At 42.6% G+C, this 27,477-nt stretch overlaps 1 protein-coding gene across 1 annotated transcript in view; it reads right to left on the reverse strand.

The window, feature by feature from the left end:
- Positions 1-12,552: 12,552 nt before the first annotated feature.
- enox1 (ecto-NOX disulfide-thiol exchanger 1) overlaps positions 12,553-27,477 on the reverse strand; it is a 71,708-nt gene continuing 56,783 nt past the window's right edge. Inside the window, exons 9-15 of the mRNA XM_079463625.1 lie at positions 26,258-26,375; positions 24,059-24,243; positions 22,250-22,357; positions 20,500-20,559; positions 17,439-17,538; positions 14,128-14,213; positions 12,553-13,272 (exon numbers count right to left, since the gene is read on the reverse strand). Coding sequence (XP_079319751.1) covers positions 13,141-13,272; positions 14,128-14,213; positions 17,439-17,538; positions 20,500-20,559; positions 22,250-22,357; positions 24,059-24,243; positions 26,258-26,375 — 789 coding nt within the window. The 3' untranslated portion in view covers positions 12,553-13,140. The remainder of the gene's footprint in view (positions 13,273-14,127; positions 14,214-17,438; positions 17,539-20,499; positions 20,560-22,249; positions 22,358-24,058; positions 24,244-26,257; positions 26,376-27,477) is intronic.

The following is a 27,477-nucleotide window of genomic DNA, read 5'->3' on the forward strand; positions in this document are numbered from 1 at the left end:
AGACAGATGCGTTGCGGCAGGCAGACTTTATTACCCGTTTCAAGATTTGCTCTGCAGGATACTTTGCTTCTTTCCAGAAATTCAAATGATCAGTTCAAAGAAGATGTCAAGACATTTGGAAAAAATATCAGAGTGGTGAGAAAAAGTTGTGTTTTTTCCCAACTTTCAATCTGTAAAATACCACAGTGCAATGCAACTTTCTCAGCCCAAGATGAGTCTCATTAGTAAAATGCTGGTATGCTCCAGTGGGGGTGCTTTATAAGATCACCTTCCAAACGACGATGAATGCTATGTACGAATATCACCGCAAATGTTATAGTTTTATTTGATCGCTTTAGAGCGTTAAAATGATTTTCATACAGGAATGTTGCTGGCATTCGAATCGTCCACCCCGCGCCGAGGATAAATTCATGTGACATTTGGAGGGATGTAAATGGCTTTAACGTTGAATTTCTAATCATTATAAACAAAGCGCATAAAGGCTGAAGCTAATTAGAGCTGTCGAGCAGCTTCATTAGCAGAAATCCACACATTTAGTTGCTGTATTCCCACTCCTACTTGGTTTATTTATAGAGTATGTCAATGAAGCTCATTTACAAACCAGGCTGTTTCTTGTAGGCTTCATTGGGGGCGCACCAGCAGTGCCTTTTCCTAGACTGAAAAAAATCCTTGGTAAATCACTCATCTTAATGTGAAAATATACAGTTCATTGGGGTTGGAAATGTGTTTCCATTTTTCGCACTTGCCTCTGTGAAATGAGGGGAAATCTTTCTAGAAAATTGCCAGCTATGGAAGCTATTTAGCATGTCTTTGGACTCCTGCAATGCGGTGCAATATCTCTGCCTCAGCCGCAGGGTCCCCTTGACCAATCACAGTGAAGAGATGTCTATGGCATGTCACCTGGATTTCATTAATACAGAGACAATGGACATGTTGATGGCACCCACAGGACAAATACGACATCTCCATCTCGTCACCAGTGATGTAAGCGCGGCAAATGGGAACAATAGAACAAGCACTGGCTAACGGTTTGGGGAGGGATCCAGAATAGGAGGGGAAGACAGGCGTTCAATCTCAGCATGTAAACAACCCACTGTGTGTGTTGGTGTCTCACTGGTCATCCATCACTTTAGGACATTCTAAGCTGTACAGGCCTCATGAATGAGAAACAAAATGGCCTGGGAATGAAACCAGGAAAATATGCATGCAGATGCATTGAAACAAGAGTAGGTTCATTTTCATTAGCTACAGGAGCAAAGGAAACAAAGTATGCAGTCGGATACTGTAGGAAAGTGTGCTTGCATTCATAACTGCTGTTTTGGCCGACCTCATTTCAGTGGGCTGCAGCTCATTTTGCTAATAAAAGTTTCTCGGCCAGACACTATATCTGTCCCATACAGCTGTCAACATCAAAAACAACAAAATATCCATTATTATTTTGTGCAGGTACACAAATAAATAATCTCTGGACAGTTTTGTAAACCAGTCGAATGTTGTTTGGCTCTTCAGTGTAAGATATATATTTATTTTTGTTCATTATTAAAGCTTGTCTGATGTTGTTCTAAGCTTTTATTGCTTAACTATTGAAAGGGTATTATAGGTCACCAAAAATTAAACAATCTTAAATTCATTCATTATCATGTCATCCTATACTTGACATACTAATTTGTCATTATTTATAGAAAATCAAAAACATGTTTTCAGCGCTATTAAATATGAATAATTTCAGATCTTGTACGGTCTAATGACCAGGCATTATATTTTGTCATGAAACATGCAAGAACCAATGAGGTCTGAGTGTGTAAAAAGGATGGCGGAATTTTTATTTTTGGGTGACCCATGCCTTTGATCTCTCGAAACAGATCACTTTGAAAACCTAATATATAATTTCAATATTACTCTAAAACACTATAATTACATCATTTCTGGGCTTTCAGTTTTACACCATATATACCTAAACTATAATTGGCAGTAAAGAATTGGTGCCTAAATCAAGTCAAGGCAGCTTTTTTTATATAGCGCTTTTTACAATTTTCATTGTAACAAAGCAGCTGTAAAAGAAAACATTGACTATAAGCAAAACATATAAGGTTATGCAAGTCAAACACAGGTCAAATATCAGACAGACTATACATTCCCATATGCAGTGTTAATTAAAAAAACTATAAGATTCTAGCAGCCCCCCCCGGCCAGAAGAAAAAAAACCTCATAGGGAAACCAGGCCTAACCAGGGGATTCCAGTTCCCCTCTTGCAAAAGCTGCAGCCTCTGCACAAGCTCGACAGTGCTTGCACATCAAAGGCAAAATAAATAAAATGATTTAAGATTATCATCACGTGCACGTGAAGGACTGTAATACAAGAGACGTTCACTCAGGTATTGAGGAGCTAAACCATGCAGAGCTTTATTGGCAATAAGCAAGATTTTAAAGTTAATGCGATGCTTATTTATAGGTAACCAGTGCAAGGTTGACAGAACCAGGCTAATATGCTCATACTTTACTTTAGTGTTTGTAAAATGCCTGCCGGGCAACCACCTAATTGTGTATTACAGTTTTGATGGCATAAAGGCATGATTTAGCTTCTCTGCATCTGATACTGACAGCATATGGCGTAGTTATATATTTTTAAGATGGATAAACACAATTTTACAGGTATTGGCAACCTGGTTTTTAGGCATTATAATTACAGAGTACTATTGAATAAAATGCCAAGAAACTTTGTTGTTGCCAAGATAGGATTTTATGGAACATCCATCAATAGTTAAGCGGTATTCTTGGTTGTTACGTATGCTGCTTTTCGGTCCAATAAGTAACACTTCAGTTTTGTCTTAAGTTCAGTAATAAGAAATTGTTACTCATCCACTTTTTTATATTGACTATGCATTCCACTATTGGATGGAATTGCTGTGTTTCATGAGGCTTCGAGGAATTATAAAGTTGCTTATCATCAGCATAACAGTGAAAGCTAACTCCGCTTTATTATGTCTCCTAGAGGTAGCATGTATAATGCGAACATAGGCCCTAAGACTGAGCCCTGTGGTTAACCGTACTGGACTTGCGATTTGCGTGGCACCTCATTGTTTATTGCTACATATTGAAAACGGTCGGATAAATAAGATCTAAGCCATTTCAAAACTATTACCTTAATGCCGATATAATTTTCGAGTCTATGTAGGAGTGTGCTGTGGTCAATGGTGTCGAATGCAGCACTAAGATCTAGCAGCACCAATAAGGAGATACAACCTCAGTCAGACGCCATAAGCAGATCATTTGTAACTCTGGTCAAAGCAGTCTCTGTACTGTGATGTACTCTAAATCCATACTGGAAATCTTTATTGATGTCATTCCTTTGGAGGAAGGAACATAATTGAGTTGAGACTACTTTTTCCAGAACTTAAGTTATGAAGGTAGATTCGAAATAGGTCTGTAATTAACTAGTTCTCTGATCATTAGGTCTGATCATTAACTAGTTAGAGGATCTAATGATTTTAGATCTATGGTAGAAAATAATCGCAATTTCTTCTAAGGGGGCGGTTTAGTTAGTTGTTTGTTCTGCGGGTTTCACTTCTGGTTGCATAGTTATAATTTTTCTCTAATATCTTGGATATTTATTCGTGAAATAGTTCATAAATTCATCACTGCTATGCCGGTGTACAGAATCAGAAGTTGCTGACGATTTATTTTTGGATAATTTAGCCACTGTGTTAAATAAAAACCTAGGGTTATGATGGTTTTCTTCTATATAGTGATGAAAGGTAGGCGGATCTAGACGATTTTCGAATCTGTCATTTTTAATCTTCTTTAAGCGCAGAGGAGCAACTGTGTCTAGCGTTTCCGAGAAGGTGGTGTTAAAATTTTCAATGGTAAAGTCAAGATCTTCAACGTTATTACTCATGCTAGGGATTTGAGACACTTCAGGCAAATTATCAAGAAACGCACCTTTTGTAGTTGAAGTTATTGTTCTACCATATTTGTAACAAGGAGTGAAGCAAGCATGATACCAGATAATGATCCGAAATGTCTTCGTTCTGCTGAAGGATTTTTACGTTGTCCACATTTATACAGTAAGACAGTATTAAATCTAAAGTATGATTACGAAGGTGAGTGGGTCCTGACACATGTTGTCTAACGCCCATGGAGTTAACAGTGTCTTTAAAAGCCATTCCTAAAGACGTAGTATCGTTAGCTACATGGATGTTAAAGTCACCAACAACAAGGACTGTCTGCAGCCAGTACTAGTTCTGATAAGAACCCACCAAATTCTTTAATAAAATCTGTGTGGTGCCCTGGAGGCCTATATACAATAGCCAGAATACATTTTAAAGATGTTTTATCCTATTTTTAATATTAGGTGTTGATACATGAAGTATCATGACTTCAAAAGAATTGTATTTAGGATTAGACTTCTGGGAAATGCTAAAAGAGTTACCTTTAGGCGAGGCTCATGTTTATAAAAATAATCTTGGGGGACAGACTCGTTTAAAGTAATATAATAATCTGGCGTTAGCCCTTTTTTCTGTCAGACAGAGTAAGTCTATTTAATGATGCATTTTGTGTCTTCTCGGACGTGAGTTGTTTACGCCATTCTGTCTGCTTCCTGACCTGGGCCCCAGTGAGTCAAGTTTTAGCATTAAGACTATGTGCCATATTTTTAGACAGAAGAAAAGCTCCAGCCCAGGAGGGGTGGAGATCATCACTTTTCAACAGGTCAGGTCTGCCCTCAAAACTCTGCCAGTTATTTATAAACGACATCATTCTGCAGGCACCACTCAGACAACCAGCCATTCAGATATGATAATCTGTTATATATCTCATCACCACGGTAAGCAGGGAGGGGGCAGAGAACATTACTGGGTCTGACATCGTCCTTGCAAGCTCACATATCTTTAATATAATATTTTGTGAGTCGAACATCATTTGTGCAGAAGTGAATAACGTATAACAATCCTACCGAATTTTCGATGAGCCTTAGCCAGCACATTTAAATTGTACTTGATGTCAGGTGCTCTGGCTCCCGGTAAACATTTGACTGTGGTGGCTGGTGCCTCTATGTTAACGTTCCGAACAATAGAATCACCGATAACTAGGGCACTTTCAGAAGGTTTCTCAGTCGGTGCGTCACTAAGTGGGGCAAACCTGTTCGAGACTGTAATCCGAGACTGTAAGACGTCCACCTGCTTCCCCGGCTTCTTCCTACACCTCCGCTCACAACGCGATCCCCGCCATACAGAAATGGACCGTCCAGGGCTTACGACTAGCTCTGTCCAACGCGGACGTCCACTTCCACAGGCGGATGACCAAGGCGGAGCTTTACGGCCTCTACGCCTCTTCCCTGGCGGACGCCGCCTCACCGAAGGGCGCTACGGGGGGTTCCGCCACCAAGCCGGGCACGGCTCGCGGTTCTCCGTATTCCCGACCCGGGCAATCCACCTCCGCAGCTAGTCGCGGCCGCCCGCGGGGAAGCCGGAACAGCAGGGCTTCCGCGAGCGCAGGTATCGCCACGGACCCACCGGTCCCTCTCGCCGTTGGCCAGCTTCGGCCTCCTGCAAACACCCCGCCAGCAGTAGCGGGCTGCTCTCGAAGCATTGGCTCACCAGCACCTGGAGCTCCGGTGCTTTACCACCCATTCCCTGCCCCTGGCTCTTGGCCCACGGCGCCTGCGTCGACCACTAGCGCGAGGCTGCCTCAGCTAGCGATGCAGGCGCCGGGTCCTAGCCATTTCCCAACCCCCTCGGTAGCCGCCGCTAGCGCGAGGCTGCCTCAGCTAGCGATGCAGGCGCCGGTTCCTAGCCATTTCCCAGCCACCCTGGTAGCCGCTGCTAGCGCGAGCATGACTCCGCTAGCCGCTCAGGCGGCCGCCATTCCCCCCCTTCTCTCTCTTCCGCAGGCTCGATCGAGCTTCTCATTGGCCTCGGCGACAGCAATGCCAGTGCCAATCAACGCACCAGCCCTGGAACCGCCTCCAGTTTCGGGGAACATAAGAACGCAGATCTTGACAGGTGCGGACACAGACCTTTATTTTCTCCTCTCACCATTATCACCCCCGTCAACCGAGCGGCAGATCTCTTACGGTGATCTATCGCTCACATTTAAAAATCAGTCACCCAACCACACCCGCACACTGTCGTTCCCCGAATTTACCGTTGCTTTTTCCCGCTACACTGACGTGATCTGCACTGCGTTCCCTCATAGGAGACGCGAGCTGGGCGATTACCTCGCCATCGTGGCAGAGCTCGCTCTCTCCTACGGGGGCGCGCATTTTTACACTTACCACAAACTTTTTTCCGCCAAATGTGCCATTCGTGTGGCTCAGTGGAACCAGTGCCCCTACTGGGGCGCACTGGACACTGAGCTGCATAACAGGGTTTTCTTAGGCGTTCGCAATATTTCCTGCGCGGTATGTCGCTCAGTAGCGCATTCTACAATCAACTGTCCCCTAGTCACCCCCTCTCTTCCCTCATGCCCAGTTACGCCTCCCAAATCCACTTCCTCTGTTCCGCGCCTGCCAAACCGCCCAGCCAACCAAGCTCACGGGCAACCCAGCAGTCTGGAGGCATGCAGGAGTTTCAATTCTGGCAGATGTTCCAGGCAGCGTTGTCGCTTCCTGCACGTGTGCCTTTTCTGCAGCGGTGCACACGCTCGCATTGTATGCCCGATGTCCCAAATGCAGAATAAAAATTTAAAAAATTACCTCTCGACTCCCGTGAACGTTTCTTGTTTGTCTTTCGAGTTGTCTTCGCACCCCGACATTCAGTTCACGGACTACCTTCTGACCGGTCTCTCGAACGGCTTCGACCCCGGCGTTATCAGTCTTCCATCACGCAGCTTAATTTGCCCCAACCTTCAGTCCGCGCTTTCCGAACCAGAGTCAGTCGATCTCCTCATTAAAAAGGAGATTGACGCAAAATTCATTATCGGCCCTTTCGAAGCTCCCCCGTTTTCCGTATTTCGCATCAGCCCCATCGTCGTAGCAACGCGTAAATTCTCTGGCAAAAAGCGCCTCATTTTCGATCTCTCGTCACCGCACGGCTCGGCCTTTCCAAGCATCAACAGCCTCATTCCAATTGAGGAATTTTCGCTGCACTATCACAACATCGATCAAGCCATTACTTTAATAAAACATGCAGGTCGTGGAGCTTGGCTAGCCAAAGTCGACATTACGTCCGCATTTAAAGTCATGCCCATCCACCCAGACTTCTGGCACCTTTTCGGCATTCAATGGCGCAATAAATTTTACTTTTCTGTCCGCCTTACTTTCGGCTGCAGAAGCAGCCCCAAAATCTTCGACATGTTGTCAGAGGCAATTTGCTGGATTCTCTCTAACAATTATGCAATTCCCTACCTAATCCACCTACTTGACGATTTTTTAATCATCTCGTCTCCCGACTCGTTTCCAGCTGCGCATCTAGCAAAAGTCCAACAGGTTTTTGAAAAACTCGGCGTCCCCCTTGCCCCAGACAAAACTTCAGGACCGAGCACTTCCATCGAATTTCTCGGAATAAAATTAGACTCTCTTAAATTCCAGGCTTCACTGCCCAAAGAGAAAATCGACAGAACAATCGTCATCGCTTCCTCGCTGTTAGCTAATCCCCGCTGCTCCAAACGCGAGCTCCTGTCCGTTCTCGGCCATCTGAATTTCGCGATGAGAATAATCCCGCAAGGTCGCCCGTTCGTTTCACACCTCCTCTCTCTCGCGTCCACCGCGCACGCTTTAGAGGACATGTTATCCATATCCAGCCCCTGCCTTGACGAGCTGAGCTTATGGATACAATTTCTCAAGCAATGGAATGGCTTGTCATTTTTCTACAGTGACATGTCCTCCTCCCCCGTCGATATTCACCTTTTCACTGACGCCGCCCCTTCTGTAGGTTTCGGAGGCTTTTACCAGGGTCGTTGGTTTGCATCCTCTTGGCCCCCCCAGCTCTTAGAGATTCCGCAGGCCTTAGCATCCTCTGCACTTTTCGAGCTGTATCCACTGGTCGTCGCAGCATCCCTATGGGGGAAAGAGTGGTCGGCTTCCAGTATTATGGTACATTGCGATAACGAGGCCACGGTTCATTGCATTAACAAAGGCCGCTCTCACTCCCCCGCTTTAATGCCGTTCCTCAGACGCCTCATCTGGATCTCAGCCTGTGACCAGTTCATTCTAACTGCCAAACACATTCCCGGAGCAAAAAATCAGATTGCTGATGCCCTTTCTCGTTTCGCTTTCCAGAAATTCAGGCAGCTGGCGCCCGAAGCAGACCCCTTGCCAACTCCGATACCTCCCTATTCGGAGCTGATATTCCTGTAAACCACCCACTAAAAACCCTCCTCGATGCATCTCGAAACTCCATCATCCAAGCAGTCTCCCTTAGGACCCTCCAATCTTATCTCACTGCATGGAAAAGCTTCAAGGCGTTTCACCACGCGTTCAACATTCCCTTTCCCTCATTTTCCGTAATCTCCATCACCTCCTTCATCTCCTTCCTAAACTTGTCAAAAAACCTCCAATCAAGCTCAATTAAAGGTTACATGAGTGGGGTCCAGTTCTTCCACAAGCTCATATTCAACTCTCCATCCGCAGCAATAGCCAGCTCCCAAACATCTATGCTCATCAAGGGCATTCAAAGAACCCAGCCTGCTCGCCCAGACGCCAGGCAACCTATAACCCTGGATATACTGACCAGATGCATTTCCACCCTCCGTAAAGGATATCACTCCAAGCACGTCGATCGCACGCTCGACTCCATGTTTATCCTAGCCTTTTTCGGCTTTCTAAGATGTTCTGAAATTTCCACCACGTCCATCTTCAACCCCGTAATACATCCAACGTTATCTGAACTATCAGTACTCGATTCAGAGACGATCTCATTCTTAATTAAACAAAGCAAGACGGACCAAACCAGGAGGGGACATTTCATCTACATCTTCAACCTCCAGTCACCGATTCAGCCTTATCAGACCCTTCTAGCCTACCTTCACTTCAGGAAATCTCAGACCAAAACCACATCAGACCCTCTCTTCGTGGACGAATCTAACCGCCCAGCCACACGCTTCTGGTTCCAAAAACACCTCAAAGCCGTATTGCTCTTGTCTGGCATTCCCGCAGACCACTTTTCCGGCCACTCCTTCCGCATAGGCGCAGCAACTACAGCCGCCCAAAAAGGCCTATCGCAGTCTCAAATCCAAGCACTAGGGCGCTGGACGTCGGAAGCTTTTAAGAGCTACATCAGGTCAGATCTCTCAATCATCAGGGAAGCCCATCGAACCCTCATTTCCCGAATCATCTAAGAATCCATCCTTCACCCACATGGGCTCGAACCTCCACTATTCAGCCTTCATCTCCCTAGCGGGAGATCTCACTGTCACTGCAACCGCCTCAGCAATCACCAGGGATTCAGACCCAGCCTGCAGGGGCCATCGCCCAAGTCACAGGCTCTGCCACAGCAGACTCTTCAGCAGAAGCCTCCATCCAAGACGTCGAAGCCAGCGTCGCCGCAGCGATCGCCTCCGCAGAGGCCAGTGCTTCCATCCAAGATGTCGAAGCCAGCGTCGCCGCAGCGATCGCCTCCGCAGAGGCCAGTGCTTCCATCCAAATCATCGAAGCCAGCGTCGCCGCAGCGATCGCCTCCGCAAGAGGCCAGTGCTTCCATCCAAATCATCGAAGCCAGCGTCGCCGCAGCGATCGCCTCCGCAGAGGCCAGTGCTTCCATCCAAGTCATCGAAGCCAGCGTCGCCGCAGCGATCGCCTCCGCAGAGGCCAGTGCTTCCATCCAAGTCATCGAAGCCAGCGTCGCCGCAGCGATCGCCTCCGCAGAGGCCAGTGCTTCCATCCAAGTCATCGAAGCCAGCGTCGCCGCAGCGATCGCCTCCGCAGAGGCCAGTGCTTCCATCCAAGTCATCGAAGCCAGCGTCGCCGCAGCGATCGCCTCCGCAGAGGCCAGTGCTTCCATCCAAGTCATCGAAGCCAGCGTCGCCGCAGCGATCTCCTCCACAGAGGCCAGTGCTTCCGTCTGAGATGTCAAAGCCAGCGTCGCCGCAGCGGTCGCCTCCGCAGAGGCCAGTGCTTCCGTCTGAGATGTCGAAGCCAGCGTCGCCGCAGCAATCGCCTCCGCAGAGGCCAGTGCTTCCATCCAAGTCATCGAAGCCAGCGTCGCCGCAGCGATCGCCTCCGCAGAGGCCAGTGCTTCCATCCAAGTCATCGAAGCCAGCGTCGCCGCAGCGATCGCCTCCGCAGAGGCCAGTGCTTCCATCCAAGTCATCGAAGCCAGCGTCGCCGCAGCGATCTCCTCCACAGAGGCCAGTGCTTCCGTCTGAGATGTCAAAGCCAGCGTCGCCGCAGCGGTCGCCTCCGCAGAGGCCAGTGCTTCCGTCTGAGATGTCGAAGCCAGCGTCGCCGCAACAATCGCCTCCGCAGAGGCCAGTGCTTCCATCCAAGTCATCGAAGCCAGCGTCGCCGCAGCGATCGCCTCCGCAGAGGCCAGTGCTTCCATCCAAGTCATCGAAGCCAGCGTCGCCGCAGCGATCGCCTCCGCAGAGGCCAGTGCTTCCATCCAAGTCATCGAAGCCAGCGTCGCCGCAGCGATCGCCTCCGCAGAGGCCAGTGCTTCCATCCAAGTCATCGAAGCCAGCGTCGCCGCAGCGATCGCCTCCGCAGAGGCCAGTGCTTCCATCCAAGTCATCGAAGCCAGCGTCGCCGCAGCGATCTCCTCCACAGAGGCCAGTGCTTCCGTCTGAGATGTCGAAGCCAGCGTCGCCGCAGCGGTCGCCTCCGCAGAGGCCAGTGCTTCCGTCTGAGATGTCGAAGCCAGCGTCGCCGCAGCGATCGCCTCCGCAGAGGCCAGTGCTTCCATCTAAGACGTCGAAGCCTGCGTCGCCGCAGCGATCGCCTCCGCAGAGGCCAGTGCTTCCATTTAAGACGTCGAAGCCTGCGTCGCCGCAGCGATCGCCTCCGCAGAGGCCAGTGCTTCCATCCAAGCCATCGAAGCCAGCGTCGCCGCAGCGATCGCCTTCGCAGAGGCCAGTGCTTCCATCTCGTGTTCTGCCATCTACAACTTTCTAAGGATCAAGCACAACAGCAGCTCTCTCCCCAGCAGGAACCTCCATCAGGTGCTCTACTTCAGCGGGATCCCTCCTTCAGTAGCCCCCTCTCAGTATCAGTCCTCATCCAGGGACACCCACGAAGACGGGTTAATTTTAGATATTCTCTGAATTCCTAGATTTACACCCTCTACGGGCACTAAACCTACTTCCAGCCGCTCATGGGTTTCAACTTCTCATCACTCCAGCAGGCATCCTCTCTCCATATCAGTCTCAACCATCCTTGGAGGAACCCCTGCCCCAGTCTTGCCTCATCTCAAACCACACCTTCTAAGGAGCCACCATCCTCTCGTCCTTACCCGAACGCAGTCCACGCCTCCATACGGTCCAGCACCGCGTTTTGGGGGGGTATGCGTACTCCGGCGGCTGTCCAACTTCTTGCTTTATGGGGGGTGTGCTCTGGGCTCAAACCGGTTCCGAGCTCGGCGCACTCACCCTGACCAAGGTGTAGTGTTTCGGGTTCGGATAGATCTGGCGAGCTCGGAGCCCGCTTCCCGGACAGCACGCCAAATACGCATAACCTTCATAACCAAGCTCTTGCTTTATTATCCCTATCAACATCGCTGTTATCTGCGCAGGTGAACTCGTGAAATGATGTTTAATTAACAAAGTTCGGGAGGAGCCGTAGCATATAATCAGCCGGCTGGTCCACAATCAGCAATCACTGCACATACACAATTAGCCATAGCGAGCTCGCTCATAAATAGAGAATTCATCTTACCTGCTCGATCTCCTAAGATTAAGCATCCCTCCTCCACCCCGGCTCCTCTCCCAATCTCACTTTTCTTTTGCAAGAGCCCCGGGGGGTGTGCTCTGGGCTCAAACCGGTTCCGAGCTCGGCGCACTCACCCTGACCAAGGTGTAGTGTTTCGGGTTCGGATAGATCTGGCGAGCTCGGAGCCCGCTTCCCGGACAGCACGCCAAATACGCATAACCTTCATAACCAAGCTCTTGCTTTATTATCCCTATCAACATCGCTGTTATCTGCGCAGGTGAACTCGTGAACCTATACATATTTTGAACAGTTCTTGTAACCGCATCAGTGATGTAAATGGCAAACGCTTTGCACGAAGCATACACACAGAGCAGAATTCCCCTCCCCTCATTTATTATTAATAGACGTATGATGTATTCTGGGTAATTAGGGGAATTCTGCTCCATATTCATTGACAAGTTCAGTTGTTTATCACAGACATGAATCAAAACACATCAGACACACACACAGTCAGCTCTGACACATTGAGAGAAGCTGTTAGAAACAGGGTTGGGCAACAAATGTACAGTTCAATTTAAGTGACTAGAACAGGATGTTGAATGACAGGAAGAAGATTTTTCCCTACGGAGTTGAATCTCAATAATGTTCAATACGGTCACACAAGAGCTCCGTTCGAGGCATTCAGCTTGTATATGTAAATGTATAATTCTGAATGTTGCTTGACCCTGCTCTGGAACCAATTCCTACAAAGCATTATATTCTGAAAAAGTCTTTATTGATCTTTAGAAAAATCATAATTTAGATTGTTAATAACAGTGCATCAAGACACAACATTACATACATTATCAATGCAACTTCGGTGCCTGAAATGGCAGAAAGTCCTTAGAGCACCTGCAGTGCAATGGTGCATCAACAGTTGTCCATCCAGCAATTTGTCCATGTTGTAAATCATTATTACAAACACACTGGTTTTGATAGCCACAGAGTGCCGCTATCACAAATCTGACATCTGTGTGCCATATGGAACATTCAGTATTTTTAACTGAGTAGCGCTGTATTCCTGGATATCTCCCCAGTCTTTAGGGATGCTGTTGCGGATGGATAAGTTATGCAATCGGCACACAGAAGTCTGGAAAAAGCTTTTTCAAGTAAATACATCTGATGCTGCACAGCATGTCTTGTCTCACTTCTCTCTGTGCCACCGCCTGTAAACGAGAGGGCTTGATCATCTGATCGGAGAGCAGTTACAGGGTGTAGACAGAGGCTCTGACCCATATCACTGACTGTGGATCTGTCCTCCTGAGGTCAACCAGCCTCAATTTTAATAGCTGTTGCTCTGTGTGTCACGCAGACTTGAGAGCCTCAAACCCACAGAATTTCCAACGTTTCTCCAACGTCGCACCCACGCCACTGAACTCCTGCTTGAACATGTTGGGCAGACGCACCATTAGCCTCTCGAGTTCACTGGCTGAGATCTACAGAACAGGACACAGGCCCAGCTTAGTGACATCATTGGTTCTATACTTTTAAAATATGGTGCATGAATTGACAGATAACACTTTACAGAGCACCAATTGAAATTTTTGTCAATTTAGAAGTTATTTAAAGACACGTTTTGTAAGTGATTTAAATGAACAACAAATTAACTTAATCAATAACTGAGTGATTTGCAATACTAAGAGATATCGTCTTTTCTTCTGCAGGGTACAAAAGAAGAAAAATGTTGGTAAACGAACAACGGCAGTATGTAAATTGTAGAAGTGAATGGGTTATGCCATTGTTTGGTTACTAACATGCTTGAAAATATCTTCTTTTGTGTTTTGCCGAAGAAAGAAAGTCATACAGGTTTGAAATGACGAGAGGGTGAGTAAATGATGACAGAATGTTCATTTTTGGGTGAACTATACTTTTATGATATAATTTGATATTAAGCATCTAGTGACATTATCTAATATGCAGGTTCCTACTTTCGACATCTGCACGTCACATCTCCTTTGATAGAACTTTAATTATTTACATGTAAAATTTTTATTTCATTACTCCAGGGAGGTTTAATGGCATTTTCATGGCACATGCACCCTGACGTTAGTAATAAGATATCCTATTTGTAATTCGTGCTTATAAACACACACAATTGGATGAAAAGTAGGGGGGTAATGGCACTGCTCAATACACATTTGCATTTGGTCTTTGTTAGCTTCATTTTGCTATTGGGTTTGCCACTGTCAGTGCTACTTAAACCTGGGTGTAAACAGTACTGGCAAACATGCAAACATTGCTGTTTCTAATGTTGTGTTCCTCCCATGATGTGTCTTGATTCATAAAATTACCTTTGTATCAAGTCTCTGGATGTAAGACCACAGATATTCAATGTTGGCTCCAAATGGGTGAACGTGAAGGAAGGTTGATATGATTCCTGTGTGGTGAGAGAGACAATAGAATAGGCTTGAGATTGAACATACTTTGCCACATTTGCCTCTGACTTGTAGGCAAGGCAAGAGATGCAGCATGCACAGTCATAAATATATCACTTGGAGCAAACGCATCTGCCCTCCCCCATTTAAGCTGATTACTTTGGAGAGGCCCTGTGAAGGTAAAGCACTGATGCAGAAGCAGAAAATATAGTGCCTTGCCTGAAGGGCCCGAGCCTATATTTATTTCCTTGATATATATGCCGTTACACTGCCAATTACGAAAGAACCTAATTCAATTCCCACTGCAAGACCTACTTTCAGCACCACGTTTCTGAACATGGGCAGGAAAGGGGAGTTTTCAAGATGTCTGCCCTGATTTAGAAATTCAATATAAAACCTGCACTGGCCATACAGGAATAATTTGGAGTAGTTTTTAAATACTCATGAGAGAAATGTAACCACACAACGTAACGCAAAGGTTGTGGGTATGATTCCTAGGGGAAACACATAATGATACAAATGTATACCTTGTAATGCAATGTAAAGCGCTTTGGATGAAAGCTTCTGCCAAATGCGTAAATGTTATAGTATTTTTAAAGCTGTCAGTCCTAAAACTTACAAACAAGGAAGAAACATTACGCAAAATTTTTTGATGTTATCTAATCCAAATAACTGAATTGAACAACTACTTCTGAGCTATAGCAGTGTACTACAGAGGAATGCCTGGAGACTAAACCAATTTATGTTCTACAGTCCATTCCATCATTTTGTTCTGCTTAAATGAGTTTTGCTTTTCTGCTGTTCTAGCTGAGGACTCCTGAGTCTGTGTGACATTTCTTTCTCCACCAATGCAGTATACTGTATGGGCCTGTCTTCCCAGTGAGCAGCAGCAGTGTGCAGCAGTGCTTTGGAACCATGCTGTGTGATCTTCTCGGGGTGAGGGCCAATGTAGAGCCTGGCACAGATAAACTCCCTAGAGTCCCTTCTAAGGGATCATCATCCAAAAACATGACAGAGAAGCAGAGGTGTTGACTTACTCTGCACCGAACAGCTGTAGCAGCATCCACCCTTACCAATCTCTGCCTTTCCTCGCTTGTTTCATTTGTGACAAATCAAACTTTTTACATGAAGAAATGATTCTTGTTTACCTCCAGTCATTGACTTTTTTCTGTGTTTTGTTGTTTTCTTTTGGGTGTTTTGCCTTAGTAATACAGCTTAGTGATAGAGCGGACAGGAAGCGAAGTGGGAGAGAGAGAGAGAGAGAGAGAGAGAGAGAGAGAGAGAGAGAGAGAGAGAGAGAGAGAGAGAGAGAGAGAGAGAGAGTGGGGAAGGGGTGGGTTCGGGAAAGGACCACGAGACGGGAATCGAACCCGGGTAGCCCGATGTGCAACCATGCCACGAAGCTAACAACATTTTTTTAGTTATTTAAAGAGCGCGTTAGGAATATGCGCCTATAGACGGGTGCACAGCGCTCGTACATTCTGCTTACTACACACAGAGGGACTCGCAGAAGCACACAATAATGCCAAATATTTATAAAAATGTTACAATATTATTGTGGACATAAAGATAAAAATCCAGCTTGTCCTGCACATGGTCTTCTTGCACGTTTTAACCTCTTGCACGAGCGGACGCGTTTCCCTTCGGGAGAAGTGTAAATAGCGAATCCGCCATGGCACGAGCACAACTGGCTCTTTAAGGGAATTGAAGATGACACTCTGATTGGTTCATTGCATGTTACGCCGGAATACACCCATTACTCATTAAGAGAATCGGGACAACCCCTTTAGACCATGCGCCCAGCATTATTAGCAAAAATGGATTCGGACATGCCCTGAGTGCACTTGCAATGTGTGCTTTAAACCATGCGCTTAGATTGTGAAAATAGGGCCCATATTTACTATAGTAAAATGTAGTATATTACAGCTGTCAAATAACATATACTACAGTATTCTGTAGTATCTAGCTGTAGAAAATTCAAAGCTTTATAAATGTTGTAGTATACTTTCATATTTACTAAATTAAAAGAGGTTACTGTATCTAGGAGATATACTGTACAGTTTTCTATAATAAACATTACACTCCTCTGTTTGTATAATGTAAGATTGTAAAAAATAAAAAAGTAGTTTTAAAGAAGCTAGCTACTTTTTTATAGTCACTTTTAGTGTAGCTTACTACTTTTTCAGATGGGTAGATGTATCTTAATTACTTTTATTAATGAGTAGCTTGTAACTTATTAAACTATAATTTCAAAGTAGCTTCCCCAACACTGCTCGGCTCCAGCTTTACGTTTAATTTTTGTTTTAGTGGATTTTTCTTTGGTAAAAGACAAGCTAAAGCTCAAAGAAACAGCATTTATTTGTTTAAATGACAATGAACTGGCACATCTCATTTGTAAATGAACAAGGCATCTCATTTGTAAACCAAGTAGTCAAGAGATTAATGTTTGCCACTCTATTTACTTCGTAAGCAAGTTGGTCAATTTTGTTCTCGCTAAGAGGAGAAAAGGCACATTTACATGAATGTATTTGATAGACACCTTTATCCAAAGCAACTTACAGTGTATTCAAGCCATACATTAATATTTGTGTTCCCAGGAAACTGAAACCATCACCTTTCCTAATACTTAAGGTTAAATTACTTTGATTTTGATCTTAGTTTTATTTCGTTTTATTAATATTTTAAATAAGCTTTTATTCATGTTTTAGCAATTTGGAATATGCTTTTGTCATTTTATAATGTATTTTTTATGTTGCTATATAAGATTAATTAATTTATAGTTTTATTTTAGTTTTTGTTTATTTATATATTTATTGTGTTTACTACTTATTTCAGTTAATTTTTGAAGCAACATTAAAATATTATTTTAGTTGACAAAATGGACAGGGAAAATGATAGATGTGCTTTATCGTCATTTGTGGGAGAACACTTTTGAATTAAATTTGGTAATACGTTTGGTAATGGCAATTCTTAGTTGAGTGAGCAATTCAATGATTCACCCATATCACAAAAATGTATGTGTCATCCACTGGGATGATACCTCGACTGCTAAGAGTCACATAATTAATTAAAACAAAATAGTAGATTGATAAAAGATTCGAGTTACTATGATGAATTCAAAAATCTCAACATTAATGACCACACCTGCACCTGCATCCCTGTCTGTTCAACCCTCCTTAATGCAAGCTCACAGTGTTTTATAGATCAAGCAGAGTCGAAATAATTACCAAGCAGAAGCGCCTCTTTTTCTGATCTCAAGGGACCCCAAATGGCTGCATCATTATTCTTCTCTCGATGGTTGTAGTGTGCTGCTGTCCCGTTTACTACCTGTATGCATACATACCAAAGAAAAACACTACATAAAGTTACAATTGAGGCATTGTACCATTAAGCATATGTCTAATGCATATACTGTATGCATTACTGTATACTGTATAAGAAAATTTCTCGTTAGGTGACCTTAGGTGATCAAAATGTGTTGATGTTTTGCATACCAAGTGCATTTTCATTATTGGGCACCTGTGTGCTTTTCTTAATGCAATGTGAGAAATTAACCTGGGCTCACATCAAATATTATGGGTCCATCTATTAAACTGCTTCACCCATTTACAGATAAATTAAATTAAAGCAATAAGTGCATTCCTTCAGCAAGTTTTTGTTTTTTATCTATTTTTAATAATTTTTTATAAAACAATAGAGTGCTGTTTAACAAAAGTCAGTGCCTGGTACAGTTAATGTTATGCTGTAGGGTAAATAGACTTTAAAATAATTAATATTTTTTATTTATAGAGTTTACTTTCTATTGTTATTCATCTGATGATTATGAAGAACATTGTCATAAATCTATAATCACTCTCTCAGTGGCAGTACTGTCAGCTGTAGCTAAAATATAAATTGTATAATGTAAAATAAAATACCAGCATAAAGTATTCATCAAATATTTGTCTCACACTGAATGTAAAGAAGAAACAAAATTAAATCTTAAAGAGTCTAAACCAAAATGACACACTGAATATTTTAATGAAAAACAGGAAACAGATAGTTCCCTTTCTGTCTGTCGAGACAGAATGGGGTTTGAACTTGAGAACCTATCGTCTCTGATCATACTTTTAAAAGGCCAATGACCTTGCTGAATGGCATGTTCATGCGACCGGTTCATCCTACGATCCTGCATGCTTGGGTCGCCATCATGCTGCAGCAGCGTTTGTAGATACGACATGTCCGCACTCTGAGCACATGTTGATCAAGGTTTTGCGATCACGGCTGGCTGAGTTCTTTCTAGGTACAGCCTCAACTTCATCAGCACCGAGCGGAGTTGGTGATATGGGGACTCCCATGGATGTTATTCTGCCAGCTTCAACCCTGCGGACCATCCATTGCCCGCCACGCTCACCAAACTTATCTCGCGGTGCATCTATATCCGCAGACTGCCGCCACCTGGGAGGGTCGACCAAGGCTCCCTTCCAAGGCCTCCGCCTTCCACGCCATGGCTATCATGCAGGTCCACCAAGCAAAGGTGCTGAAACAACTGGAAAAGAGAAGAAATGACCCAGCCGGCATGCAGGAACTCTGCACTACCACCAACTTCGCTCTCTGGGCAACTAAGGTGACGGCACGCGGTGCTGGGTCATAAGATGTCCCCACTTGTGGTCCAAGAGAGGCACCTCTGGTTGAACCTTGCGCAGATGAGCGACAAAGAGAATGTATGCTTTCTTGATGTGGTCATTTTCCAAGGGGGGCTGTTTGGGGATACCGTTGAGAACTTCTCTCAGCAGCTTTCGGCAGTGAAGAAGCAAACGGAGGCCATAAAACACATCTTGCCCTGCTGCTTCCCAGCAGTCCCGCCCCGACAAGCCCTCAGGGTTCCCCGTGGACGTAGAGCACCGTGGATGAGAGCAACTTCCCTCCGTCTGCAACCCGCCAGGAAGTAGACAGTGAAGCTGCCCTGACGGGGCATGACTCTGGCTACTACATCGATGTCAAGTTGCACCGGAACGGGTCCTGCCCCGCCCCACTTTCTCTGGGCGCCGGCGCACAACTTCTTTCAAAAAGAGCTTCCTATCTACCTGGGTGTTTTTCTCAGCAGGGAAACCCTCAACGGTGCATCATGCCTATCTCGCAGCATACAAAAGCAAACAATAAAATAAGTCAATCAAAACACAATCGTTAAAGCCATAAATGCCCCTTTTTCAAGTGGTATAATCATCGAAAAGCCTGCCTAAACAGGTAAGGTAAGACGAGATCTAAAAGTGGAAAAATGTTCACATTCCCGGACGTCTTGGAGTAACAAGTTCCAAAGGTGTGGAGAGGCATCTAGACCCAAAAGACGTGCGAACTCAAAGAGTATGAGTACTCAAAGATAATCTTAAAGTACGAGTCAGAGTGTAGTTATGAAGTAGCTCTAACAAGTAAGAAGAAGCAAGATTATAAAGTGTTTTGTAAACAAGAAGGAGGCGGTGCGGCTCGTATACCAAGCCGAGTAATGGTAGACTTATCCCTCCGAAGGTGAACCCCTATACCCAACCTAGTGCTCTATACGTAGGGCCCCCCCCGGGTCATCTTGTCTGACGTTTCCTAACTCTACTATTCCCCTGTTGGTGAACCTGTGACCTCTCCCCGGTGGACTCTTCACCTCTTCTTTGCACCCCTTGGTTCTTTATACCAGTATGTACTGGGCGGAGACTAGCATGCACATGTCATTTGGCAAGTTCATTGGCCTTTTAAAAGTATGATCAGAGATGATAGGTTCTCAAGTTCAAACCCCATTATGTCTCGATACAACGTCTAGTTCCCTCCTGGTGGAGGGAACTGACACGTTATTAAAAGTATGCGCTGGATAGCAAAGCATTTGTTGTATAAAAAACAGCCAAAAATGTTCAGATTCAGAATTTATTTAAATAATCGTTCCATTTTTTTAAATAGAAAAATAGCAGTTAATAAGAGCTGTTTATAAACGATACAACAAAATGTCAATATGAATGTAAAATTGCACTTGAAATAAAATTCCAGGTTGGAAGTGCTATCCCTTAAAAACATGTTTAATTCTGACGATGCTGCTGACCTCAGGCAAAAAAACAAAGGAGGTTGTGCTCGACATCCACATACAGATCAGATGGCCAAAATTACCTCCTGCCAGAAAGCTCATGGTGTGAGGAAAAATTAAGAGAAAAACAGGATTATGCAATATTAGCTTCTGAATTGTGCTGCTATTTTAGACTAATCTAACTAACTAGTGAACATCAGTGGCTTAATGGATGCTGGACATAACACCTAATCAGCGTTGCTTACCTTTTCATGGCCTTCAGAGTTGTGGTTTGTTAAATCAACCGATTCCATGGCGTTCAAAAGCTGCCAAGAAAGAAAATAAATACTCACTGGCGGGCCAAATCCTGTTTCACAACACCTGCTGCGAAGGAACTTTGCAGACATTGTTACCTCTAGGAAAATTCTGGCTGGCCTTGGGTTAACATGGCACTTAGTGTACCGCATAAATAATAAAATTTTTATGGAAGCTCATGAAAAATGAAGGTAAAGACAACTATGATGCACTTTCATGGGGTTTCCATACATCACACACAGGGTGTCTCTACAGGGTCAGAAGTTATTTTTGAAACAGGTCCTATGTGGTTCTGAAAATGCACATTTGCTCCATCTGCTAGCTGTTTGGTCCAGAGAATAATACGCCATGGACTCCACAGGACTTTCACAACTATTGATGTTCCTATCATCACAGTCAAATAACATTTATGCAAACCAATGTACGCTGTTAGAAAAATGGAGTAAACAAGTCTGGTGATTATTCCCTGTGCTCGGACAAATACACTGCCACACTGTAATGTGCTGCAAATAATAACAACTCTACAGATATTGACATGAATGAAAACAAGGTTGTGACGGGGCATATCGTGGTTGCATATGTTTCCCCATGTACAGGTGTTGTGTAGCCTAATTAATCTTTACATTCTGTAATATAGTGTGTGAGAACCCTGCACTTGTACCCTCCTGCAGAAAATGTATCTGGCCTATTTTAATAAAACATATTTATCTTAAGAGGAGAAACTGTCCTGTTTTTGTTTGTGTGCTGGTGTTTATGTTTGTCTGCTCGCAGGTGTGTGTGTCTACAATGAGTTTTTGCTGCATTTCTCAGTGCATGCATAGGGGAGTGTGGACAGTAAATGACCTCAGGCTGAAGGGCTTCACCCTCACACATGAGAGATCAGACACAGCAAAGACACAGTAGGTTGTGACTGAAGTAAACATTACTTTTAATGGCTTACATTTTGCTTTCTGCCCCTCTGCAAACCCATGTTGGGGTAACTAACTAAAAATAGCAATGAAGCTAACCTAGCTGAATTACTTTGAAAGAGCATGACGGTACATCAGTTTTCCAGTAATGATCTCTGTTTCTTCAATCAGTGGTGGTGTGTGACAAAATATATCATTTTGTCACATTGTATTGCCTGCATAGCTTACAACCAAAATGCATTGTCAAATAAAAGTCAGATTGTGTTCATTTGTATGGATCATTTAAACAGTTTCAGGAAGCAATTGCAGTATCTCCTGTATTTCTTTACCAAATAATACAATTGTTTTACAAAATAATATATTTAGTTTAAAGCTGCTGGTAAAAAATGATTTCCTGGCAGTTATATTAATGATAGTGTTATGTAGATTAGTAGTTTTTAATTGTAAATAAACAATTTTTAATGCTGTCACAGTAAACTTCTTTGTCAATGTGTATGATACCATAAAATATCTCTAACATCCACAGAACAATAATCTTATGTGTCTACTACTTTAAAAATGAATATATAAAAAATAGTATTATGTCATACACAATAGAGTTGATCCAAATATTAATAATAATAAACACATATTTTTGTATTAAAGGCTGCTTGACTGTTTAACTTTAATAAGCACCCTGAGACTACTGTTTCAAAGCTGCTATCTAATAACTGCATCTCAACAATTACTGTTTATATCTTCAGATAGCATTATTGCTGTATGCATAATATAAAAACTCAAATGATAAACCAACCTTTTCCCTGAGGCTGAGGACCTCTCCCTCCAGGTAATGCTGCTCATCCCTGGCCTGCTCCAGCTCTAACTCCTTCCCTTTCAGATCTTCTTGAAGCCGCAGCAGTTGCTGTGGAGACCAACAGCATCATGAGCGACGGCAAGCAGATGGTTAGAACAATAAGTGTGTGGTGTATCCACACCACATAAACATTACTTATCGGCAAATAGAGCAAAACACTTGCATAAAGGTAACAGAGCTGTATGAGACAGAGACATACAGTATTTAACCAGCATATATTATTCAAATGTTTGTTTATGTGGTAAATGTTTGTGATTAAAAAGGTATTGAAAGCAGAAGATACCATTACATTAGCATAGACATACATTTTGTGTACCAAGCAAGTGGAATAATTATAACACCAGTGGAACATTGTTAAAACATAATTTCAACAATATATGAATGCTAATATTTAACAAATGAGTTTGAGATCGTTCCCATTAAACAACATTTTTTATTAAGTAAAATAAATAATGACAGACTGCTGCACTCTCTATAAAGCTAAATATCACTTTCTCCTCCCCCAAAAAGGACAATCATTCTTACATTAGTATTGATCGTGTACACAAAAGCCCTTAAAGCAGCTGCAGAATGTAAAATAAGAACAGGAATGAAAGTTGAAGACAGACAGAGAGAGAATGTCAGCCAATGGCTGCACTATTACATCATTCTTCAAGAAAAACATTGTCATCATCTCATGGAGGTGTGAGGGAGTGTGTTAATGTTGCAGATGGCTGATCGATCCTTCAAGTATGTTAGAATGCATGTTGCTTGTCTTTTATCTCAGACCCATTAAAATTTTATGATTGATCTCTCATTATTATTAACCACAGATGTGTGCAGTCATTGGATACAAAATGTTTCATCAGATATTGTGTCGACGTATATGTGTGTTTACACTGACCCAATGTTTAAGTTACCGTTTGCTATGTTTAAATATGCAGTACTGTGGTCATCTGAGACTAAACATTTCATTCCATTGTATGTCTTCATATATGCCGGAATGACTATAAAGTTAACTTAAACTTTGGCGACATATAGTTAGTCAATACAGAGCACAGTCCTCACTACGTAAATTCTCTTTTGAATAGTCTTAAGCTTTGATTTAAGTATAAAAAAGTCTTAATAAAAACAAGACCTGCTTAAGAGTAAATAATAGTCATAAAGAAATTTTTCAGCAATGAAAAACTTCAGCAAAGTCTAGACTCTTACATGTTATTGTTGACTCATGTGGCACTTAAAGGACTGATAATTATGTCATCGTACAATATAATGGCCACCCTAGGTCTTACATTTACATTTAGTAAATGTACCCCCCTGACATTGGGGGTTCTCTAGAATTCAATGTAATGGATTTAATGGCATGTTTTGGCAGAAGCTTGTTTAAAAAAGATCAGGAGCAATGCATTATACATTTCTATGTAGTAGCAGCATTGTTTTATTACAATTCAGCTGCATGGACAGCATGTCAGGGGTGTCAAAGTCAGTTGCTGGAGGGCCACAGCTCTTCACAGTTTAGCTGCAATCCAAACTACACACACCTGATTCGGTTATTCAAGATCTTCAAGCTTACTAGGAACTTCCAAACATGTGTGGTTGGAGCTAAACTCTGCTGGACACTGGCCCTCCAGGAATGAGATTTGAAGGAAGTGAGCTTCACAGTCATAAACAAGAAAGCAGGAAAGATCAAATAATTTGTATCCAGTGAATGTGTGTTGCTATAAAATGCTTAGTGAAATTAAAGAACCTGCATCATGATGTGTGTATTACCTGCTGCATGTTCTGCATGGTCTGCTGCAGGAAGTGCAGTTGCTGCTCTTGGGTGTGGTCCTCCTCTGTGCGGTAAGTCTTTCCCTGCTCCTTCTTCAGCAACTCCACCTCATTCCTGTAGGCGTCCAGCTGCCAGCGCAGACTGTCGTTTTCTTCCCGCAGAGCACACGACTGTGCAGACAGGACTACTCTCACACAGGGAGGAAAAGAGACAGGACATGAGTTTGGAAGATTACTTCAGAGAAAAGGTCTAGCATCATTTATTCAGAATTAGTTTGGGGACAAATATATAATGCCACAAAACAGTAGTATTGTGTAAAAATTCTAAGAACCGTGTAATTTTTCTCTGGCTGTGTTACTTTTCAAGAAATTCAAAGACCCTTCAAAGGTTGTGAGGTCATATTTTTTTAACTATGTGAAAATATTTTTACTTCATCCCAACTAAACGCAACATAGACAGCATCAAAGGTTAATATTGTATTATATATATATATATATATATATATATATATATATATATATATATATATATATATATATATTTGTTTACCTTTAATGTCAATCAAAAATCATAAGGGTTTAAAAGAAACATGTTTACCCTGCATTAATATAAATGTCTGAGGTTGATTTATTATACATTGCTAAAGGGTCACACAAGGGTTAAATAAAAGTTTAAGATCATCTTAAGAGCATTTTTGAAAAGTTTTATACATATGATATCTTATAATGATGATAATAATGTTCAATAGTGTGGCTTACAGTACGTGTACAAATATTTTTCTTCAAATGGTTTCCTAATTGCATGTCTGTCCCACCAGTACTGTAGGTAGATAATTGTTGTCTATCTGCTGAGAATAAGACCACCTTAGCTCAACTGGTGGGAAACTGTTTAACCAACCTAGCCACCTTCAGTGCTCTTTAATGTTATTTCCAGCAGGGTTTATAACATGCTGCGGCATCTTTATTCTAACATGCAGCATTGAAGACAAGCTCTAAAAATATGCCGTCTGGCTGAATAATATATATGTGACATTCATTCTAGAAGGCTTTACAGTAAGCAAGTGTTTGGGTTTCTAGCTGAAATTGATGGTGAAGTTTTCTTAACAACTTGGTCGCTGCTCTGAGTCTCTGCTGTGTCAACAGAGAATCTCAACTGTTAGATATTCCTGCCTGCCATTGAAAATACTTGTTTTATTGAGCCAAAGCTAGTGTGCTGTGACAGGTCATGAAATATCGCTGAGCCTAGACTCCCCTGACATTTTCCTCTGCTGTTCTCCGCAATATCATTCATAATCACATTTGCTGTGGGATACACACCGGAGTAAAGGCATAATCATTCATGTTGAAATGATGTCTAACTCAAGGTTATCTGAAGGATGTAATACCTCAGTTTGAAGTAAACCTTACAAAATACTTAATGGGGAGGTCATTTTATTAAATACTTAATAATTTTTTTAAACAAGGAATATTGCATAATTATCATTTATTCACTACATTAAGGTCACCTTACCAGTTTTGGATTAAATGTATTTGTCACCACAGAAATGAATTACAATCTTATCTACTAGACTATTTGTTTACAGTAAGTATAACTAATGTACATTCATGAAACATTTGATATACACATCGCTTATTAGCACCACAAAACAAAACTCCATTTATAAACTTAAGACTACTTTTTTTTAAATAAAAAATAAAACTAAATTGAAATAAAATTACATTGTACTGATGGACAACTTGTGGCCTGACTGATTAAACAAAACTTTGAAGCAAAGTAAATAAAGGTTGTAAAAGGGGGCTGCACATCCATGATGGTTCTATGGGACTGTGCAGACTTTATTTGCCTCTCTCATTGAGGATACATTGTGTCAGGTTACTTTTCCAAACAGCTCCCTACGCTATAAGTGCTCTCCATCACCCGCCCCAAACGTTCTATTCTGAGGACCGTTCAACACTATCACATAAGTCCATAAAAGACTAATAAATATATTAAAATGTGCCATAGTTCCAGGTTTATTCAAAACTCAAATTTCCAAGTTTAATAAGAAGGACAATCTCTCAGAATCACAGGATTACATTGATTATTTCTCTTTACATCTTTAACCATTACTAAAAAATACAGATTAATTTTCTTGTCTTGGTCTATCGCTGTCCTCAATGTTCTAATTGATCCTAATTATCAGCTGAGCTGAACACTACCTGTGTCCTCCATTCTGATCTTCTTGCAAGGGTTTTCCTCCAAGTCTTCATCTGACATCTCCATTTCCTCTTCTCTTCGTATTCCCATGATCTCTTCACTGTGAGCATTTCTCAACTCCTGGTGGAGTACAATACACAAATCAAACACACACATTCCATTCCTGTCTTCTGTCAAAGATCTTGAATGATTCAAGATACTATTTACCACAACATTTCTTCTCCTGTGTGTCAAAAAGGCACAATTCCATTTATTGTACAAATGTGGCAGTAACATATGACAATCACGTATTCCATCTAATATATTCAAATATTCATATATAAATGAATATTTTTCCACAGATCTACTCTTGTTACTTTCCAGAATCTAACCTGGGCACTTCTGACAGGATGAAAAAACACCCAATGAATTGGCGAGCGCAAGGCCCAGGTGATTGATTCCTTACGTTAAAAACACAACCCCCAGGGGAAACCGAGGCTCTGTAGTCTCAGTGCTGTGCAATAGCAAAAGTTCATTTGTCTTGGTCTGAAAATGGAGCGTAAAAATCACATTACACAAACTTCCAAGCCCACTGATCCTCTGATAGCCATTATAGGGATCAGCACAAAGGACGTTTAATGCCACCACTGTGAAATCTTCCAGATCTGACTCTATAAATGTGCTTAGTGATGCCATAGTCAAGGGAAGGGGGGCACATTTGAGCTTGACTTATCTGTGAATTACTTTTTTTGTAGCACTGTGTTGCCTAATATTTCCACTGCTTCTAGCTCTACTATCAGTGGAACATAGTTCCCTCTATTAAATCTACAACTCACATTTATATTTAATTATTTAGCAGACAATTTTATCCAAAGTGACAAAAGTATATAATAATTTGGAAGCATATTATCACTGTTAAATATCAACAAAACATTTTGTTGATATTTTGTATGCAATTCTTTATATTTATAAATAAATTTGTACTTTATAATTGTTTAACTGTTTACATTTTGCTTTGAAGCCATTCAACAGTTCACAAACAGCTACTTAATAGCAGGTCCAGTTGTTGCAGCTTACATGGTTTTATAGCAAAGATACACTATAAAGAAAACTATTTTCAATACACAGCCTATGCACTGGAGCAAAGAGTGTGACAACTAGCCATAGTGTCTTCTCCTCCATTATATTTACTATTTCTTAGAAAAACATAATTTTCTTTGATGTGAAGATGTTTTTATTAAAC

The sequence above is a fragment of the Barbatula barbatula genome, assembly GCF_947034865.1.
Source record: "Barbatula barbatula genome assembly, chromosome: 9".
Lineage (NCBI taxonomy): Eukaryota > Metazoa > Chordata > Actinopteri > Cypriniformes > Nemacheilidae > Barbatula > Barbatula barbatula.